The sequence below is a fragment of the Sinohyriopsis cumingii genome, chromosome 8 (assembly GCF_028554795.1).
Source record: "Sinohyriopsis cumingii isolate HCF-2022 chromosome 8, ASM2855479v2, whole genome shotgun sequence".
NCBI classification, from domain to species: domain Eukaryota; kingdom Metazoa; phylum Mollusca; class Bivalvia; order Unionida; family Unionidae; genus Sinohyriopsis; species Sinohyriopsis cumingii.
In genome coordinates, this window is record NC_142968.1 from 127,271,990 (window position 1) to 127,294,773 (window position 22,784).

Here is a 22,784-nt window from a genome sequence, read left to right on the forward strand (position 1 = left end):
TACCCTATTCAGTCAGAATTTTTCCTTGCTCCTATTGGTATTTTGAAGGTTTTGAAACCGAAAAAAAACAAGATACCAGTCTGACTCCTGTGTCACAGCCCACATACAGGATATGATCCTATTTGTCCTTGGACAATGTGTGCATTACATGTGTGCAGTATTGCTCGTCAAAATTTGCCTTAATTTTCAGTTTTAAAGCATATTTTTGGCATTTCACCTTTTTTGTATTGAACTAGTATTAGTCTGAGTTCAGCTATATTTTATTGGTATCTTTGCTTGTTTTGTAAAGTTTAGTTATCTGTGATTTTAGTGGTATCTGTGCTTGTTTTGTAAAGTTTAGTTATCTGTGATCATTTTGTAAATTTGTCTTTTTTTTTTTCTTTGCATCTTGTTTAGCAATCGTTCCTTTATGAAATTGTATCCCCATTCAAAGTTTTGCTGCTACAGTTAAGTATTGTGTATCTTTGGGAGGGGGGATCTGGATTTTTTGTTTTTAATAAAGTTTTTTCATTCAAAATTTTAATGATGCAAGGTGTTGGCACAAAAAGGCCCCGAGATACATTCAAACTGCCTGTGTAGCCTTCACTGTGTGTACACATATGGGCACTTATCCAATTGGCTATCTTCGGTCTGATGAGGTATGGGACTTCACTGAAAGTTGCCACACATTTAGGGGAAGGAAAATTATAATGCCCTTGTGAGGCAAGAAAGTCCCAAAACTGTCACGGTTCAGAAATCATATAATGCCAAAGAATCCCTGATGCTCAAATTGATGTCAGTGCCAATGAGGGATCAATCCTGGGTCCATCCCAAGGAAAGAAAAACACTGGAAACCAGGCACCCACCCACCAACTCACCCCTACATACACCTGATTAGGGAGAAGCAGTGCCCTCTGAAAGTGATTAGAGAATTATGTATTTCTGAGAAGGAAGATAGTAATTTCATTCTAATAAATCTTATGAGGGCTTGTCCAGCTTATCTTTACAGAACTGATCTTTGGTGCCTGATCTCCATGCTAGGGAGGGGGATCAGATCAGTACCACCTCTTTCCTGTGTTCTCTTTTAATCCCAGTAGGAATGTAGGACACCCCTTTTTGGGAAATGAGTCATTCTTCCCCATCATGATGATGATGTTATGTCTATAAAAATGGACTCAAATGAGTACACTGAGGTGGTGAAAGTTCTGACCTCTCCATTAGGATCCCCAGCCTCCTTTCACCTGTCAGACCAGGAGGTGGAGGAAATTTGGATGTTTGATGCAGCGGTTAATGATGTTTACCACCACCTTTCCCTGGAATTGTGTCTGAAGTCATTGGGTTCTAATGACAAAAGGATTCTGTGAAGACTCTTGGGGGCAACATCACATCCAGACCTTTTATTTCATGGTAGCCCTGGAGTTTACACAGAAGATTTCCTGGGCACATGTGTTTGCCAAGCAGCAGAATGTGGTCTGTCCCCCAACCCAGTGCTTCATCTGCTGTTTTCTGCATCCAGTTATATCATCCACTTACCTGCTTTGCCCCATAAGCTCCACCAAACCACACCCTCTGAACACAGGGACATCACAAGTGGGGATATTGGCTGGGACCTGGACTCACCACCCAATTTAAACCTTGGAGGCATTGGAGCTTAAAGTCTATAATCTTGTCATTACTATCTGCATGCCAGTTTATTTTTGGCAGCCTTCATCATTCTCTTGAAGTACAAATAATTGTTTTTAGTGGCGCTTCAGCATTTGCCAGAGGTGTAACAGACATAAGGGGCATGCGCTTTCTGCAGAGATGCTCCACCTCCACAGGAATGCTACTTTTAAAGTCTTGCTGGACCACAGTGACAAACATCTAATGTCTGCTCCTCTTGAAGTGGAGTGGCCTCATCCTTTCTGTGGTATCACAGGATTTATGGGACCAACAACACCAACCCTGAGTGGCCATTTTTGTCTTGTCAAAATTGGGCAAGAAGCAAACTTACCCTGACTGCATTTTGGGACTTTGTTCCGAATTCATCATGCAGGCATAGTTCCAGCAGTTTCACTATAGCAGCATCAATCCAAAGCTATCATGTGCAGTTTGTTCACTAGATGAGGTGTCCAGCAAGATCAAAAAAATCTTAAGACTACTCCCCCTTCCCCAAGGAGGGAGCAGGTCAGCTATAGGACCCTCTCCTCCTGTGTCTTCCTATTCCTAATGTCCTAATTAGAATATTCCTAGCTTTGTTTTCAGGGCTTTGGTCATCACAGGTGATATATAGGTCCTTTCCACTCTAAAGGACATCTACCAGTTTCATTTCCAGGAACATCTTCACTATCATGGATGCCTATCTTCTTTTACCAGTCCAAACTGGCACATGTCAGTGAAAACTGATTAGAGTCCAGCATTTTATTCCCTTAATTTACTGGTCTCAATAAGATTTTATTTGGCTTCTTCGAAAGGGAAGCACCTCACTGTACGTATTAAGGGTTGATCTGATAAATTTATGTCCACATCTCCAGGTGGATTGTCCTTACTATCAAGAGGACTTATCAGTCCCTAAATGAGTGTGACCTATTTTTCATGAGAAATTAAAGAACAGAAAATTAGGGCTGCTACATATCGGGCCTGTTTGAATCACTCCTCTTTTAATGATGTTATGAGAATCGGTTTCTGGTGATCTCACACTAGCTTCTTTTTTTTGCCAGTGATGTTTGGCATAGGAGAACAAAGGAAATTTTTAATTGGGCCCTATTATAACAGCACAAGTGTCCGAACCTTCTACCAACTTACAGTAGTGAACACTACCAAATGGGTATGTACAATAGTTTCATACCAGATTTGTGGAGGGCATCAGTTTCACCCTTATTAATTTCAGAAATATAATAGTAGCAGGGAAAGTATAGCTGCTATTAAAATGTTTGGGTGTGGGATGGAGGGGAGTCAACTAATTGAACTTGTGTGATACCTGCTACTATTTCAGAGATTTCTACCTCCCATCCTGTATGCATAGTCCAATTCAAAAGAGGATAGTGCTCCATAAGTGGACTGTGATGCAAGAGTTGGACTGGGACTTTGTTCTTTTAAGTTTTTAAACTTTCTAATACTGATCGAAGGAGAGAATGATTTAGCTTAAATGGGGGATTTTGAGTCCTGGAAAAGGAAATCAGTGCACTAGTAGCAGGTAACTATCACATAATCAAAATTAGCTTTACCCCATCCCCAGAAGGAAAATATAAAATTTGCACAGTAGATGTTAAATAAAAACATGTGTCTACATGCCTTTTGTATTCCTGTGATAGTCTCTTGTTCTTCATGTTTCTAAATTAGATAATATGGATAAATTAATTTTGTTTAAATTTATGTATATCACATTTTAGGTCATGGTCACTTTACCAAAGTGTTGAAAGCTGTTCTTAAAGATGATGAATTCATAGCAGTCAAACATCTGCGAACTCAAGAAATTGGAGAGAAATACCTATACAGATGTTGGGAGGTAAATCCTCTTTCTACATGGGTAGAATATTTATTCACCCAACTCAAATGGCAAGTGAAAATTTTCATTGGTTGAACAAATTTTCCAGTCACTTGCCTAATTCAATCAAATACTGGCATGAGGCTAACCAGCATTTATCCAGAGATTTACAGAGTTTATAAATGTCAGTTTGTCCAGGGCAAGCTGACTGGAAAATTGAACTTGCCCATGGAAAATTTTACCTTGCCCCAAACATAATATCCCAACATGAGTAAAATCATAAGAGAAAATATGCACCATGGTTTACCACAATTATATTAGAGACCAACAATTTAATATTCTGAGGCAGGGGACAAGGATCTTTTTTTTCTTCTCACATTTCCAGCTTTCAAACAACTTGGAAAATATATTGTTCTAATTTAAAGCAAAATAATAACATATATCTATGATATTATTTCAAAATTCTTGAAATAATAGAAAATAAAATATCTTGTCTTGAAAGAAAATCACAGCCTCTCCCCTTCCCCCAAAACAATCATTGATCGGTCAGTACCTCATGCAGTAGATGAAATTGCTCTTTATGTGCTAACTGTTGTGTAAATGTGGTCTAAAAACTGTACATAAAGTAGGATGGTTAAGCTTACACTATAACTGACACCCTGTAAAATATTGGAATGATGACATTACAAAGCTTGCTGATTAAAGCCAGAAAATATTACCCTATTTACCGTATATATTGGGACATGATAAAATAATTAATTTTTTTCCTGTCCCAGAACTTATGGTAAAACTTTTCACCTTAGTCATATCTCACAAGACTTAAGAAATGAAATTTTTTTTATATTGAATTTGTGGCCCATCCCCCCCCCCAAGCATGTTCCAATAAAATAGATAAAACGCTTATCTGATGATAAGAAGAAAGAAACTAACCTTTTATTGTTATCATTTATTCCTTTTCATTCATCATGGGCATTAAAGAATAAAATATATCAACAGACTCTGTATACCGGTATGTATGCATAGGCTTCCATGCTGTAGCCTATATTGCTTATGTATGTTAACACGCGATACATTGTTCATTGACATGACCATTGAGAAACAAATTATGTTTGGTTGTGCTCAAAGGTTTGAATATGTTATCCACCTGGAAACTGGATCAAACAAAATCGCAAGCAAAATGGAAATAATCAACCGATATTTTGAAGACAACCGCCATTCATGCATGACATGGTGTTAGGTGCAAAATAAGCAAAATTGAATTACATCCAGGTCACTTATAGGACACTGTCTCGCAAATAAAAATCATTATTCAAAAACACATTCACTTCAGTGCAAGTGACAATCTTTTCACTAGCGTGGATTGCAAATATAAGATTAAAGCAAGATATATTGCTCTGTATATTATTTACTTGCAGACATCATTTCCCATTTGTGTTAATAACTACAGATAACAAGTGCATAGAAGCCTGCGTGGTGAATAAACACAACTGGCAATGAGCAGTAAACTCATTATTTGAACTTACCGACAGGACATCAGAGACAAAGTTTATTCTTATTACAAAGCAAGCTGACTGTGGATGCTTTGAAGCCAGATTTTATTTCTTTTTATTTTAAAGGAAGTCAGTGCAAAGGTTATTTTATTTAAGCAAGCCGACATAGATTCTAATTTTTATTCCTTTTCACCTGTATTCACAGGAATTTTGAAAATAAATTGAAACAATGAAACAAATTTTAAAGTGACACATTATAGTGCTTTGTGCACAGACATCGATGACCCCATATCGCACGGAAGATTTGGAGAAAATAAAATCATTAGATGTATTTGTGAAGGCCAGAACAGAAGCAGATGATTTTGCAAACGAGAGGGAAATAATCAACCAATCTCTTGAAGACAAACACCATTCATGCATGACATGGTGTTAGGTGCAAAATAACGTAGATCAAATTATATCCAGGTCAACTATATGACAGTATCTCGCAAATAAAAATCATTATTTGAAAATACATTCACTTCAGTGCAAGCGACAATCTTTTCGTTAGCATGGGTTACAAAAATTATAATTAAAGCAAGTTATTGCTGTGTATACTATTTACCCACAAACATCATTGCCCAGATGCCAAACACATAGAAGCCCAGGTAGTAAATAAACACAACTGGCAGCGAGCAATAAACTCATTATTTGAACTTACCGACAGGACATCAAAGACAATGGTTGTTTTTATTATAAAGCAAGCCAACCCTGGAAGCCGACTTTGGATACTTTGAAGCTGGTTTTTCTTTTCTTTAAGGATATCAGTACAAAGGTTATTTTACTGCAAAGCAAGCCAACCTTGGAAGCCGACTTTGGATTCTTTTATGTGTGCTGATTTTTTGTTGGTTCTTGTTGGTTTTTTTTTATATACAAAGACGGCCAAGATATGGAAGCTAACTTTGATTCCTTTTCACCAGTATTCACAGGAATTTTGAAAATAAATTGAAACAATGGAACAATTTTTAAAAAGTGACACAATATAATGCTTCATGCATGGACATCAATGACCCAGCGTCACCCAAAAGATTTGGAGAAAATAAAATCATTTGATGAATTCTTGAATGCCAGAAGAGAAGCAGATGATTTCGCTGACAATATGATCATTAACATGGATGAAATTCTAGTGTATTTTGATCTCATTCCTGGGTGGACTGACAGTAAGATGGGGGTCAAAAGTGTGAAAATTAGCATGATGGGGGCAGATTTGACAAAATCTGAGCTTAGTCCTTGCAGTTTTTGTTTTAGGTGATGTGTTGTCTTTAACGATAATTTTTCATGGTATGAAAAAGCTAAAATAAAAATTCATGCATGAAAGAATGGATCGTACATGTGCAGGAAAAGGGTTGTATTGATGAGATGATGCTGCAGTGGATTAAAGAGTTTTATCTCAAGTACAGTTTTATATTTTTTAAAATAAAATTTCATTTGGAGTGCATTTTCCGGCATGTAATTTTTGAATGATTTAAAAGGTGTCCCACAACTTAAAACTCGAGAAAACGATGTGTCCCAGATCATGCAGTGCACAAAAAAATTACTTTCAAAATTAATTTATGGTGTCCCAACATATATAGTAAATATCGTAAAGTGGAACCCCGCTATAACACGATAATTGAGGTCCCAAAAATTGGATCACGTTAATATCGGGGTCGCGTTAATGCGGGGTTTTACGGTATTTTACTTTCTTCAGAGAACAACTCATTGGCACATATACGTGTATTCATATCTAATGTGTGTGATGAATTGGGTATCAGCACCATTTACTATCATGCCGTCGTGGCATGCAGTTTATCCACTGAAAAATTGCACAAATATTTACAGTATTTAATTTTAAAAATTCCCAGATCATTGTGTCCGAATTCAATGTCTAATATACAGCATGAACAGAGTATCAACACCGTTTACTTACCGTCTGATATCGTACCGTCGGGGCATGCAATTAATCCATAATATATATAATTCCAATGCCAAAATTGCATATATATTTAAACTATTCAATAATTTTGTCACACATCATTATGTGTCTGAATTCAATGGAAAAAATTAACAGCAAAATTAGGTTAAGAAAGATGAAGCACGTGTATGGTTCATTGCGTTCCAGGGTCTATGAATGGTGTCTGTACAAATTTCATACTGCTAAAATGTTCTCATATGCATTTCCGTGTACATTTATCCATTGCAAATTTCCAATAATTAAAGCTTGTACGCCTATTCATTTGAATGACTACAGCAAGAATAATTAACAATCAACACATGCTTTCAGCTTGCATATAACTTTTACTTCAGATTTTGTGAATATCGAAAAAACGTGCAAAAACTACTATACTAATCACTGCGCAAAGTGCAGAGAATGACTTGTGTTTGTGAACTTGCTTTTCCATAATGGTAAAATATTTTTATAAAAAATAGGAAATTAATAAAGAGTTCATAAACAAACACCATACCCATGTAAAACCTGAGAACTAAGTGCAGTAGGCCTGCAGTGGTCATGAGTCAAGTTTATAAAAAGAAATTAATTTTAAACTGAACACATGTACAATTTCATACCCTTTCAGTTTCCAGCTAATAAAAGACGACATTATTTACTGGTCAATTGATTGCATCTAATAACACCTCCAAGCCCAGCAAACATCTTGGTGGCTTTCATTTTTTTAAATGTTTATTAAATTGTGAGAATCTTTTATCAACCACCACATTGTTTGCTGCAGTTAAAGAAGAAACACATGTCGGCTGTTGTTTGAGCAATGATTGTATACAGAATTAATTGAAGACAATCATAAAGACGACTTACTGGCTTTACTCATGGATCAATAATAAGTAACATTTTAGATAATGTTTATTTTGGCATAACACTTCAAGAATCTGGTGAAATTGTTAAATTTCAGAAGCCATGCGTCGATCATATTAGATTCAAATTTGTACGCGAACTCTTCCCCAATATGATAATAGACATTTTACACACTATTTCTCATACTTTAAAAAAATTATTTACAGTTGAACGCATGTACAATTTCATACCTTTTCAATTTCCAGCTAATAAAGCGGACATTATTTACTGGTCAACTGATTGCTTCTAATAACACTGCCAAGCCTAGGAAACATCTTGGTGGCTTTCGTTTTTTGATGTTTATTAAACTGTGGGAATCTTTTATCAACCACCACATTGTCTGCTGCTTGGTTGTGTATGCAGTTAAGGAAGAAACACATGTTAGCTATTGTTTGAGCAACGATTGTATACAGAATTAATTGAAGACAATCACAACTGACTTTACTTATGGACCAGTAATAAGTAACATTTCCGATAATGTTTATTTTGGCATAACACTTCAAGAACCAGGTGATATTGTTAAATTTCAGAAGCCACACCACGATCGTATTATATTAAAATTCATGTGCAAACTCTTCCCCCAAAATGATATTAAACGTTTTGCACACTATTTCTTGTACTTAAAAAAAAATGTTCTTTCCCGGTACAAGAAAAATACATACTTTGAAGAAGAAGAAAAAATATTTTTTCATGTGGAATGAATATACGAAATTTCGGGAGCCACACCATGACTGCATTATATCTGAATTCGCATTATAGCGGGGCACATTATAGCGGGGTTGCACTGTATGTGAGTTAGAGAAATTATGTAAAATTCAAACAGAAAACAACTGCTGTCCTGAAAATCAATGATAGTTCATGGTCTTAGAAAAGAATACATGTACTTAACACATCATTATGACATTTACTTTCCTTTTTTTAAAACTGAAACAAACTTGAATTTGTCCCAATATCTTTCACAAAACCCCATTCCACTACTATTTTGGCATATTTGACAAATGTGAGACATGTAATTAAAGGTTTAGGATATAATTATATTTGTAATTTTTTAAAATTAACATTAAGAGGTTAGTGTTAGGACTGGTCGGTCTGGTGTCAGGATATCGTGGCTGGGTGGGACATCATGCTACATGTCTGCGGCATGATACCCCAGTGCTAGACATCACTATAAACTGTCACACTGCAGACATTGTAGCGATATGACTGAAAAATTGTTAAAGCTATGTTAAAAATCCAGATCACACACACACACACACACTTTTTATCCATATCTGAAGTATAAATTTTGAATCAGTGAAAATATTCAAATGAAACTTTGCCCAAGTATATATCATGACTAAATAGTATAACCCACACCACAGCCATATCCCTGTCTTAAAGTCAAGGCCACTTCAAGGCTAAAATGTAATTCTGTTTGAGGAATCATTGTCCTAAGTATACCATTTGAGCTGGGGGCCCCAAGTGGCTGAGTGTTCTAAAGCGCTGTTCATTACGGATAATTGCCATCTCTCCTCTGTCTGCTTGGGTTCGAGTCTCGGATTCGGCCAGTGTGGGTATGTGAAAAAGCTTGCCAGTAGCTTCTCGTGGGTCAGTGGTTCTTTCCAGGGTTTTCCCGGGTTCTTCCTTCACCATTTATACTGGTTGCCATGTATAGCCTATTGTGTGCTGAAAAATGGCGTAAAACCCTACAACAACAATAACAACAACAACTTTTTGAGCTACAAAAGATTTTTTAGTGAAACTTTACCCAGTTATATTTCATGTCTAGATGTTACATTGCCTACTGTAGCCATGCCACCTATGACAAATTCAAGGTCACAGCAAGGGGAAATGTAACTCAGACTTGTACCATCATCCGGTGTAAAACTTTAAAAAAACACTGAAAATGTTCTGATGAAACATTGCCCAAGTATGTTAATGAGCCTATGTTTTTTTTTTACCAAAGCCATGCCCCTTCCCAGTCAACAGATCAAGGTTACAGCATTGAGAAAATATTAATTACATGACTTGTGTTATTGTCTGGAGCATAACTTTTATTAGTGAAGATATTTTAATGAAACTTTACTCAGTTATATACTGATCATGTGTTGCATGCTGTAATGGCATCACCTGCTACAAGGTCAAGGTTACATCAAGGGAAAATTTAACTCAGATTTATGCCATTGACTGGTGTATAACTTAGAAAACACTGAAAATATTTTAATGAAACTTTAGCCAGTTGGCTGTTATAATGACTAGACAGTGTATCACCTGGCTGCTGCCTCCAGGTCAAGGTCATGCATAGGAAAATATTGATCGGCATCATTGTACCCTGTATGGCTCTAAATATTATACCACTGAAGATATTTTAATGAAACTTTAGCCATTTATGTATCTTGACAGTGTTTGTTGCATTATCTTACCACCTGCTGTCAAGGTCTATGTAACAATGGATAATATGAGTTAGTGGCCTGTTTCCTTATCAATGGATCTCCTTTTTAACCTCTGCAGAGTTGGGGTTTTTACATAAAACTTTCCTTATGTCCACACATGATACAGTAGTCAAGTCACTGGCTCAGAAGTCAGTGTCATCAGAAGGGAAAGGTTCATGAGACAGACACATCAGGTGGCATTTACAAAATTCTTGTTATTTTCCCTTCTCCCATGGATTGATGGCTTGTAACCTGAAGTCTTTGTTGTCCTGTTGTCATTATATGTGTAAAATGGGATTAAAAGTATATAAAAATATCATAATTTACATTGTTGCACATCGTATTTTTGACATCAGGAAAGGAGCCAGAATATAGCCGTTTGTATAAGGTTACTACTCTATATTGACAACCTTTAGAACCAGTTTGGTTAAATTTACAATGAACCACATTTAATAGACATGTGTTCAGAGGGTGTCAAATGTACAAAAAATGTGTGGACACATCATACTGTATTTCTAATGGGCTTTTGAGTCTTGCTTTGACTACTGTTCTTACTAATGAGAACTTTTTTTCAGCAATATGCCAGAGTGCTTGTTGCCAGCAATATGCCAGAGTGCTTGTTGCTAGCAATATGCCAGAATGCTTGTTTCCTGGAAAGTTGCAAAAATAGTGCATGCTTCATACTCATAGAGCAATAGAAAATGATTCATGAAACAGCATTACTACAATTAAATCTATCAGCTGTTTGGAAAGAGGACATTCAGAGGTATAGCCAGCTGTCCAGTTAGATCACTATCAAAATAATATAATAACATATTGTTAATATATAAATACAATACCTAATTATATTACTGACCTTTTCAGTCCCTCCAGATGAGTTTGAACAGATTTCTATCTGTGAAAGAAGTAAGATTCTTCTCCACTTTTCGGGGAATCGTTCTGTCATCCCCTGCAAAGATCCTGCTTGAATATGCTGAACATGGAAGCTTGGCTTCTTTCCTAAGGTCACATGACAGGCAGCGCCCTCTTTTTCTGTACCATCTGATGGATGTTGCTATTCAGGTGGCACAAGGACTGCTTTTTATGGTAAGCACAGGAGTAAAGGGCATTGAAATTGTTAGAGTGAACAGACACATAGATGCATGTACTTTAAATATGGTAAGTATAGTAAAAGTGTAGTGTTAGTGTTGTTGCATTTGTGTACAAAGTATAGTAAAAGTGTACTGTTAGTATAGTTGCATTTGTGTACAAATTGGTTGAATACTGGGGGAGTGAATTGATAAACTAGTAAAAGTGTAATGAAGTTTATAGAGTGTATGGCATTGGGGCGACATACATAAGAAAGCAGAGATGTGTTGTGTGCAGATGTTTTGTTCTGAATAGTCAGAAACAAATATGATGGAACCATGACAGCAGAGTCTTTTTGTAGAATTAATAGTTTAAGGGGAACCACACCACCACCACCACCATGGTGACCATTCAAAAACTGGAATAACTTTCTTAAAAGGTGGTTGGTGTTTGATTGAAAAACAAGTAGAAGTGGTCCATTCTTACAAGGCTACTCCATCTGCACATTAAAGACGGTCTTAAAAACGAAGTTGCCTGTCTCTGTATGGTTTTGGATCCTGTCTTTAGCCACCAGATGTTATTCAACAAAACAATTTAATATCTTGAAATTTTTCTTCATTGTTTTGCAACATAAGTTTTTTCAGAATTTATGCTTTTGGACACAATTTTAAAAGACCTGGTGTTCCATATCCTAACAGTAGTCTGAGTGGTGAGTTTGCCTTTGATCACAGGGGCTTGTATTATTGCTACCAACAAATAAACGTAATACAGTGTATATAAATGAAAATAGTACCTGCTTTCCCCATAGTTAATTGTAAACAATGATATGATTTACCAGTAATTAACCAGTTGGTCATCGATAGGTACCTAATTATGTCAGTTTATACTAGGCTATACTTGGCAAGAAATATTAAGTGTGATTATGAACTAAAATAATTTTAATTCCTTGGTGTCATTTATCATAAAAGATGATGGTTGATTATTTTTTATGAACGCCATTCACTGCAGGCCACCAAATTGATACATCTGTGTCTAGCATGGGGACAAAATATGTATGATGGTGTCAGGAAGATCTTATATGGTGAGATATTGTGTTTAAAAACTTTTCCTTCCAAAACTGTAGAGAGTATTTAGACCTTTAATTCTGTTAATCAGGCATGACAGTTGTGTTTTTTTTAATACATATATATATAAAAATATACGATTTATAAACTAATCTCTATATACATGAAACTCCAGCTGGGCAGATGGAATGGCAACTCATTTTTTGCTGCAGTCTACTGTGAAATTAGCTGGCATCAGCCTGGCAGGCTGGCAAGAATTTCACACGCTGATGCTGGCAGCATTGATTGCACCATTTCACGCACAGAAAACGTAAAAATGATGTTTATGGAAGGTAATGCAGTTTGAGGCATAGATATGTGTGTGTGTGTTTGCAGTGGCAAAATGGTTGGTGGATGGGATCATATTTTTTTTCAGAGATGCATCTTTTTATCAAATTCCAGGAAGATGCCAATCTCTACCATGGAAACATCCACTGCGGTAACATCCTAGTGCACTTATACAATCACAGGGAGATGAAGGTCAGAATTGCTGACCCTGGACTGATCCATCTATACAATCAGCTCCCCCTACATCACCCTGTCAACAAGAGGAGGTAATTCATCGAGAAATGCATCAGAACCATCTTAGGATTGCAAATGTTCGGCCTATTAATACTTACTAATACAAGGAAGCCACCATTATGGAATGCTTTATTATAGCATAAATTTGAATATTACATTATTATGGAATGGCTCCCATGATTTTGCAGTAATTTCACCAATTTCTTGAATTTCTACATTGCTTAAGTGCCAAAATAAACCAGTTTGATTTAATGATTTGGCAGTATGTGCTATATTCTTGAATGAGAAACAGTATCTTCTTGTTTATTAAAAAAATTTTTTTTTTAGCTCTTTAACCAGCTAATAATTGTTAATCTAATTATTGAGCCATCAATAGTTAAGACATTAAGTCTTCATTGTGTATGTCTTTCGGGCATCCAGAGAACAACTTTTGTGCAGTCCAGAGCATACAAAGCCAATAATTGTTTGCTCAGTCATATAGCACACTCAATCAAACACTAAATAAATGCAGAGGTCTTGGAGTTTCTCACCCAATTTTTAAATATGTTTTTTTGCCCACTTTTTTTATGGGAAATAATGGACTTCCAGTGCCAACTCAGTCAACCATCATGCGTACCTTTTGAAACAAGTTTATTGCCTGAATTCTCAGGGGGGAGTTGTAGTCATATCCAAATACACCCCCCAGTCCTTTTTTATTTAGAGTGAAAAATGTTGATAGATGCACACACATTCACATGCAAAACCCATTTTATTGGTAAGGTTATATATATATATATATAGCTGTTCTGCTGTGGACCATTATCTGGAATAGCGGAGGAATTTGCTGTTATAATCAAACATGCTGATCTTTGTTTTTCCTTAGCAGTAGTGCAGAAAGACATAGTTATAAATAAGATTTTCAATTAGTCTGTTTATTTTCTTGATTTTGTTTCCTTATTTTAGACGGTGACAGCTGGTTTTTATGGAGATAACTCTTTACACATGAAATTTAATGATTTATTCCCATACTGAGTCCTGGCAATTATAATCATGGCCCAGACCATTGTGGCATAAAGTCCTTTACAAATACAAATGATGAGGCTGATCGTTGTCAAATATGACTGCTGTTACTAAAAATAAAAGATAAGCACAACTTGAAATGACTTCTTTCCCAAAAGTGATGAACAGAATTTGATTATATTTTACAAAAAGGATTCTGGCATAAAGACCTTCAGATTTATACACATGATGCCAAGCCACTTTAAACATTGCCACCATTACCAAAACTATAAAAATATGTTAGTCTATCACAAATTGTTTTTAGTTGCTATGCAAAAACTGCCATAACAGTTTCTATCGAATTGGTTTTTTTTCATTTGTACAAATGAAGCAGATCTTCCATCAAACATGGCTACCCTGATTAAAGCAGGACAAAAACATGTCAGTGGCTTTTTCTTGGTGTATAGAATTTGACCAAACTTGACAAAATTTAGCACAAAACATTTTATAATAGGGATTTTCATATTTATGCAAATGATGTCAACTTGCCATCACATATGGCAGACATTACAAAAAACAAAAAAATCCTTTAAATGACTTCTCACGAAAAACCACCAAATAGAATTTGACCAATTGTTATCCCTCATAAGTTAGTACAGATGATTGTAATCTTCTATAAAATATGGCACCTGTTACTAAAAGTAGATAAACCATTAAAAACTTTTTGCACATGACCACTGAAGACAAAAAATCCTATCAGTTTGAAAGAAAGTGTTCTTGTTTGAATATGTTTATACAAATATTGGCATTCTGCCATCAAATATGGCTGAGGTTACAAATAGTAGAAAACATTTACACATCTGAAAAATATTGAATAGTTAGACCATCTTTGATACAAACTGTCTGGCAAAGCAACCTTTTGATATTGGACACATAATGCTGACATGAGATTTGATGTGGATAAAGAGACAGAAGCTTGGGAAACTTTGAAACGATTGTTTTCATAACATATGCAATCAATGGCATTGGATAAATTTAAGCACAAATCATCCTGCAGATGCAGATTTCTATGCCAACTAATCTTGCATTGGCTTTTAGGCACATGTCAGCAACGTGGGTGATATTAGGCTGACTAGGGCCTCTTGTTTCTCTATAGTCATAAGACCCACACACTGGGAGGGATAGATGTTATAATTGCACAGTAGCATAGGCCCTGCCATTCATATTCATGCAATCCTACCCTGCCTGTGACCCCAGACAAGGTCAGGATAGTTTTAACATCTTGGTTAGGTTTTTAATTAAAGTAATTTTGTATGGTTTTAAGTATTCAAAAGATATGCTACCATACTTGGACTGTTGAATTAAGGAGCTTTGACCTTTCATACCCATGTACCCAGATTTTTCCTCTGGCACTTGGACAAAGTCTGTGTCATTTGAAATTCATGGTTAAGTTTGCAGTTCAAGTTACTCTGTATGGTCATAAGTCCTGAGCCCTTGAAGGGATATTATCATATTTAGATGTATTATTAATAAGTACTAATGCCCTTTCATATTCCTGCATGCCTACTCCCTTTTTTGATCCTTAGGCATGGTCAAGGTTATTAGTGAAAATATATAAGTGTCTATATCAGGCAAGGCACCAGGTGAACCATTAATTCCTTGGAATTTCTTTTTGCCAGGTTGCCATGGGTGGCAGTGGAACTTTTTGACAATCTTGCTCAGATGACACTAGAGTCAGATGTTTATGCCTATGGAACCACATTATGGGAGATGTTTTCTCATGGTCTTAACCCTGGAGACATGCCACCCTTCAATGAGATGACACATGCAGAGGTTTGTTATTTGATCTTGTATACATGCAAAAGAAGGCATTGTCTGCAAGACTGAATTAGCAGATCATGTGAGCTAGGTATGATTTTTCTGGTGAAAGCCTTCGGCTTCTGCCTAATATGCTTTATTTGTTTGAAACTTGGCACTATATCAACTGCATGTGTTAAATTTGTGATATGCTAGGATTCCTGTCTTGCTTAAATTGGCAGTAGTAGACATTTGCTAGGATTCCTGTCTTGCTTGAATTGGCATGACATTTGCTATGATTCCTGTCTTGCTTGAATTGGCAGATAGACATTTGCTAGGATTCCTGTCTTGCTTGAATTTGCAGATAATAGATAAGGTAAGAATTCTTTATTTCATTCTGCATTGTCAATACATCTATAAAAAAAATTTAAAAATGCAGATTATTTGCTGGGATTCCAGTCATGCTTGAATTGGCAGATAATAGATGTAATGTGATATTATTCCTGTCTTGCTTGAATTGGCAGATAAGAAACATTATTTGCTAGGATTCCAGTCTTGCTTGAATTGGCAGATAATAGTCTATATTTGCTAACATTCTGTCATGCTTGAATTGGCAGGTAATAGACATTATTTGCTTAGATTCTGTCATGCATGAATTGGCGGATAATAGACAGGATTTGCTAGGATTCCTGTCTTGAATCGACAGATAATAGCCATTATTTGCTAGGATTCCTGTCTTGAATCAACAGATAATAGCCATTTAATATGATTCCTGTCATGCTTGAATTGGCAGATAATAGCTGTGATATAACACTTGATAAGTGTGATACCATGAAACCCTAATTAGCTCAACAACGAAAATGGATAGTGAATCTTACAGATAAACAACTTAACTGTTGGTTAACAACAAAGACACATCAGAAATTAGAGAAACCCTACAACATCAATTATAAAAAATTAATTTACATGTTGAAGTAATTAAAGAAAGACCAAATCTCTACCCCACTGATGAAGACATCCCAAACCTATATGGGTTACCTGAAATTCAAGAAGGATGCCCCACTCTAACCTATAATATCTTGTTTGGGCAGTGTTCTGTATCATTTGACCAAATATAAACTTCTGTTACAAGGCATCTAGTAAGCAAAGCAGAACACCATATCATCAGTAGTGTATACTTTGTCCAAAAGAGGTACCACCATGTAGAAAACCGGTCTCTTATGATGTATCAGTGCTTTTGTTCACCATTATTCCATTGTATAAAGCTATGAATGTGATCAGAGGCAAACTAAGCTCTGCGATCTAGACTTTCCTACTGAACATATTTGTGCTTTATTGAAACAGTGTTTGGACAGCACATATTTTATCTGTAGTAGATAGATTTTACAACAGAACCAAGGAGTAGTGGCATTGGGGTCCCCAGTCTTTTTAAAGAAAAAGGACTTGGAATCAGCCAAGAACCCACCGTCTGTGTGTTTCAGATATGTGGACAATACATTGACTGGTTTTGTGAGTACCATCTTCAGGAGTTCTCTAATCATTTCAACTCCATTGACCCACATATTCATTTCACATCAGAAAAAAAAAAAAGAAAATGGCAGACTAGCATTCTTGCACACATATATACACATAAATGATGATGGATCAACCAAAGTCACTGTGTATGGAAAAGCAACCCACAATGACCAGTACCTCAACATTTTTTCCAATCACCATCTGGAACACAATTGGTCAGTAGTGAGATTTTTAATGCACTGAGCTAACTCCTTAGTCACTGATGAGACAGACTGAGTGGAGGAAGTAGAGCTTGTGAAAGCAGCACTAAGGGTAAATGGCTATTCAGAGTGGATTTTTAAACTTCCAGAAAAGAAGACAAATATACCAAACAAAACCAAGAGTCGCCCAAATAAAACCAACATTGGCATGCCATATATCCATGGTACATCAGAAGTCCTAGCTAGAGTATTCAGACAACATAGGATCAACGTATATCACAAAACCATACAACTATTTAAGACAACAACATAGACATGTGGGGGGCAAAATAGAACATTTTTAAAAATGTGTGGTTTATTATATCAAACATAATGATTGTGAGAATGACTAAATCAGGGAAACAGGTCAAGTGCTAGAAATAAGGATCAAGAAACACATCATTAGTGAGTCTTTGGTCATACATGAACATTGTAGCAATATGGGAAAGTCCTTCCATCCCAATCAGACCAAGTACATCACATCGGAGAACAACATATGGAAAAGAAAGTTGGAGTAGGCAATTGAAATACCACAGGAAAGACCAACTCTAAGCAGGGAAGAGGGGATTGAATTACCACCCATCTACACTAGTCTTCTCATATGATGTGACCATTATAAGTTACATTGTCAGTATTAGTTGCTGATGAAGGCAGTGTGATATTACCAAAAAATGTCAAATTCTTAAGATATTTTTTTTACTTAAAGTTTGGGAAATTCCCAATGACCAAGCTTTGATTTGTTATTTACTGCAATGAAAACAATTGAAGAGACCATCAATTTGTTGAGTTGAAGTTTTAAACGACATATGTATTTTATGCTCAGGATATCAGGACATATACTAATTTAATAGCTAGCAAATTACAATATTCTTAGTTTCATTGGCATCAAAGTCAGAACTATTTTTTTTTAAATTGCTTCAGTCAATCAAGAACTTCAACTGGTATCATTTGATCATGTGACAACTGACAACTTCTGTTCATTGCAGCATCAACAATAGTAAGGCAGTCTATGATTTCGCTTGCTTTTGGTACATAAATACTAGAAGGTCTATGTGTACCTATTTTTACCTATGTGTTTTTATTATAATCATAGTGGTCCCGCTCTATAACACTGTTCAGGGAAGCCATATTGCATTATAAAAGGTTGCTTTATACTGAAGTTGGTTCTTTGTTAAGACTACATTCCTCTAGATCATGCTTGTGTTATACGAAGGACCATGCTATATTGATACAAGTGACAAATGGATGATTGCACTCAGCAAAAGATTAAAAAGCAACTAGTTTATTTAAATCATATCCTTGACCAAGATGATGCTAGGGCATGTGAGTGTGCAAATAGTGAAAAAGTTTGGGGAAATCCAGCACTTGGAAAGTTGTGATGCACAAGAAATCCTGCACGTATCAAAGTGTACCCTACACAGTATACAGTTTTGTATATAACTGTTAACCCTTAAAGAGCTTGCAGAAATATAAGGTGCACCACTTATAGGGGTCTTGAAGCACACATTGTGACATGTTGTTTCAGGTTCATAAATCAGGTTTCTTCCACTAGACAAAATGGTTGTTGAACCAGATTTCACTGGTACATTGGTCCACAGAACTAGCATTGTCATAGTTTTTACCATGTATTCAGGAAGGAAGTTTTAGAAATGCAAATTTAAATTATGGGTTACCTAGAAAACACTATATGGCTAACTTCCTATATAATTCATCTGATGACGATTTCATTTAGCAAATACTGACTGATGATAGCAGTGATGACAATGATTTTGAAAGTTTGAAGTTTATCAGATTATTGGAACTGGGCAAGCGTTTCTGGAAACACCAGTGAGTGATTTTGAGCCTGAAAATGGTGATGAATACGAGTCTCATGCTGGATAGATAGATCTGATGCTCTTATTTCAAATATGCAGGGGCCTTGGGTGAACAGATGGTATAAAGCACTTATATTTAACAATCACTGGCATCTCACCTCTGTCAGCATAGGTTTAATTCTCAGACTCAGCCAGTGTGGATAAGTAAGAAAGCTAGCCAGTAGCTTCCCATGGTTCTTACTAGGTTCTTCCTCCACCATTTATGCTGGTTGCCATGTATAGCCTATCTTGCACTGAGAAATAATATTAAACCTAAAACAACATCAAAATGTGCAACTATTTGCTACATGTTTTGTAGTTATAAGGTGAGTTTATTGTATATACAAAAAGAAAAACAAACCACTATAGCAGAATATGTAATTCAAACATTTGAATATGGGTCATGTTTCAAAATTGTGTTGTATGTGGCTAAGTGGCCAGTCATTTAACCTTTACTAAACCTGACTTGTCAATAACATTATGAAGTCAGTTAAAGCGGCCAGTCATTAAACCTTTACTGAATCTGTTTTTTGTCAACAACATTATCAAGCCAGCTAAAGCGGCCAATCATTTAAACCTTTACTAAATATGACTTGTCAATAACATTATCAAACCAGCTAAAGTGGCCAATCATTTAACCTTTATTAAATCTGACTTTTGTCTGTAACATTATCAAACAAGCTAAAGTGGCTTGGTCCTTTAGGAATAGTACATCATGATTTGAAATGGATTGTTGTTGGGTCTTTTTTATGGCTCTTCTAATGCATGTTTGACTCCATCATGCCAAGGAGATAGGACATAGGAGCTAAGTTGCCAAGGACACAGCTGACTTGGGCTGGCCTGGGTGGATATCAAACCCATTACCATGAATTAAGAGCCTGACACTCAACAAACTGATCTACCATTTTTCACTGATTTAGAAATGAAACATTACACGTACATTATACTCCTTCCTTGGTGAAAAGTTTGTACGCAAGTGTCATGTTCCCTTGCCATTATAGAGAGGATATTTGCTTGAAAATATCGAATAATGGATATATTTCATCTCTTGGCTGAAAATACTGAGATTTTAATCACTGTATGAAATATATCCATTATTCACTTGTTTTAAGCAAACATCCTGTCTGTATTTAATTTGCATGAACTAAAATATTAGAATATTTTTGGTGTTTTGCTTCTTTTACCACCCTTAACACACATACACAATCATCACATCTTTTGTCATTGTTGTTTTACCTTAACTCATGATGCATTTGGCAGTTTTGAACCCCTTACTAACATACATTGGTATTTTGTTTATTTTCCTTCCTCCACCCTTGCTCACCCCTCCTAGTATAAAGTGACCCCATTTTGCAACACTAGATAATTTGTGTAATACATAAAACTTTCTGCTTTTAATATATTTTATTATAAGGATTCCACATTTGCAACACTGCAAACTTTGTAATTTACATAAACTTTCATACTTGTAACACACCTCAGTATAAAGTGACCCAACCTACAGCGCTGTATACTTTGTGTATTACATATACTGATGTGCTTTTAACATCAAGTGCAAAGTGATGCCACATTACAAATCTGTATATTTTTATGACTTGCATGAAAAGTGTAATTAAAAGATTGCAAATTATTTTGAACAGTGTGATAAAGAGATTGAACTGTATTTTGAACAGTCTTATAAAGAGGGTACAATGTATTTTGAACAGTGTTATAAAGAATGTGCACTGTATTTTGTACAGTGTTATAAAGAGGGTGCACTGTATTTCGAACAATGTTATAAAGAGGGTGCACTGTATTTTGAACATAATTCCTTTCTGCAGATATTGGCCTTCTACCGCTCTGAAAGCCAGATTCCTCGAGCTGTTGACCTTGAACTCAGGCATGATGATTCTGAGGAAGTCAAGAAAGCCAAGGACAAAGTGGTAACAATCATCCAGAAATGCTGGACCCTGGACACCATGGAGAGACCACGGCCAAAATGGATTGTCAAGACCTTAAATGAACTGATAGGCTCCTATGGTATGGTGTTTATGCCCCTGCTACAGCTTCATAAGGAAACCTTTGATATGTTGTTTCCATCCATCAGTATGTATGTTCATATGTATGTATATCAATGCATCATGAGGAGCTTCTTAGCATGCATAAATATATGACCCAATTAGATCTTTCTGTCATTACAGCATAAGTATATGACCCAGTTAGATCTTTCTGTCATTACAGCATAAGTATATGACCCAGTTAGATCTTTCTGTCATTACAGCATAAGTATATGACCCAATTAGATCTTTCTGTCATTACAGCGTAAGTATATGACCCAATTAGATCTTTCTGTCATTACAGCATAAGTATATGACCCAATTAGATCTTTCTGTCATTACAGCATAAGTATATGACCCAGTTAGATCTTTCTGTTATTACAGCATAAGTATATGACCCAGTTAGATCTTTCTGTCATTACAGCAGTTTCTTCAATTCTGTCTTTCTGTCATTACAGCAGTTTCTTCAATTCTGTATGCATTTTTAAACTTTGTGGTCTTGTAACCACAATAGCAAAAAAAACAATTTTCATAATTGATATTTGGTATTTTTATGTATATGAAGATGACCTGTTTAAGTTTTCATGCCACAAAAGCAAATTCACCATTTGTAACTCACCTGGACGTAGGGCCACATGTGCTGTTGTACAACACTTTGGCCATATGGCCACATGTGCTGTGGTATGACACTTTGGCCATATGGCTACGTGTGCTGTGGTATGACACTTTGGCCATATGGCCACATGTGCTGTGGTATGACACTTTGGCCATATGGCCACATGTGCAAGGGTATGGCACTTTGGCCATCATCTTTCATCTATTTACGATCACCATTTATATTATTTCAAAAACCGCTAAATTGAATTTGACTAAATTTTACAGACGCCATCTTGGCATGTGCTCTTTCAAATTTATTCAGATGATGCTGATCTGCCATCAAATATGGCCATTTGTGACTAAAACAGGAAAACCTTTTAGGTCACTGCTTCTTAAGAACCGCCCAACAGAATTTGACAGAAAGTGTCCTGGCATGGAGAGGTTTCAAGTTTGGACAGATGATGCCAATCCACAATTAAGTATAGCTGCCGCTGCAAAAAATGGAGAGAAAAAATATTTAAATAACTTCTTATTAAAAGCTGATTAATAATTCAGACAAAGTTTGAAAGAAATCATCCTAGCTTGAAGGCTGTTCACATTTATAGAAATGATGCCACCCACAGACCTCAACAAATATGCTGGTCATTATTAAAATTAGAAAAACATTTGCAAATTTTTTCTCACAAGAATGCTTCACAGAATTTGACCAACTCTAAGAGAAAGCATTTTGGCATGGAAGCCTTTCAGTATTTGACAAATGGTGTGTTTTCAGATATTGATGAATTTATAAAAACTGGAGATACCTTGAAACAATTATTTTCATAACAAATTAATGGCATTGAAAGATTTCAAAATTATGTGTTA

General features: G+C 35.9%; 1 protein-coding gene across 1 annotated transcript in view; it reads left to right on the forward strand.

Moving 5' to 3' along the window:
* The window catches only part of LOC149794613 (tyrosine-protein kinase JAK2-like), a 59,270-nt gene extending 37,815 nt beyond the window's left edge, over positions 1-21,455 (forward strand). Inside the window, exons 8-12 of the mRNA XM_089968898.1 lie at positions 3,351-3,466; positions 11,077-11,298; positions 12,786-12,937; positions 15,563-15,716; positions 21,108-21,455. Coding sequence (XP_089825024.1) covers positions 3,351-3,466; positions 11,077-11,298; positions 12,786-12,937; positions 15,563-15,716; positions 21,108-21,440 — 977 coding nt within the window. The 3' untranslated portion in view covers positions 21,441-21,455. The remainder of the gene's footprint in view (positions 1-3,350; positions 3,467-11,076; positions 11,299-12,785; positions 12,938-15,562; positions 15,717-21,107) is intronic.
* The last annotated feature ends 1,329 nt before the right edge of the window (positions 21,456-22,784 follow it).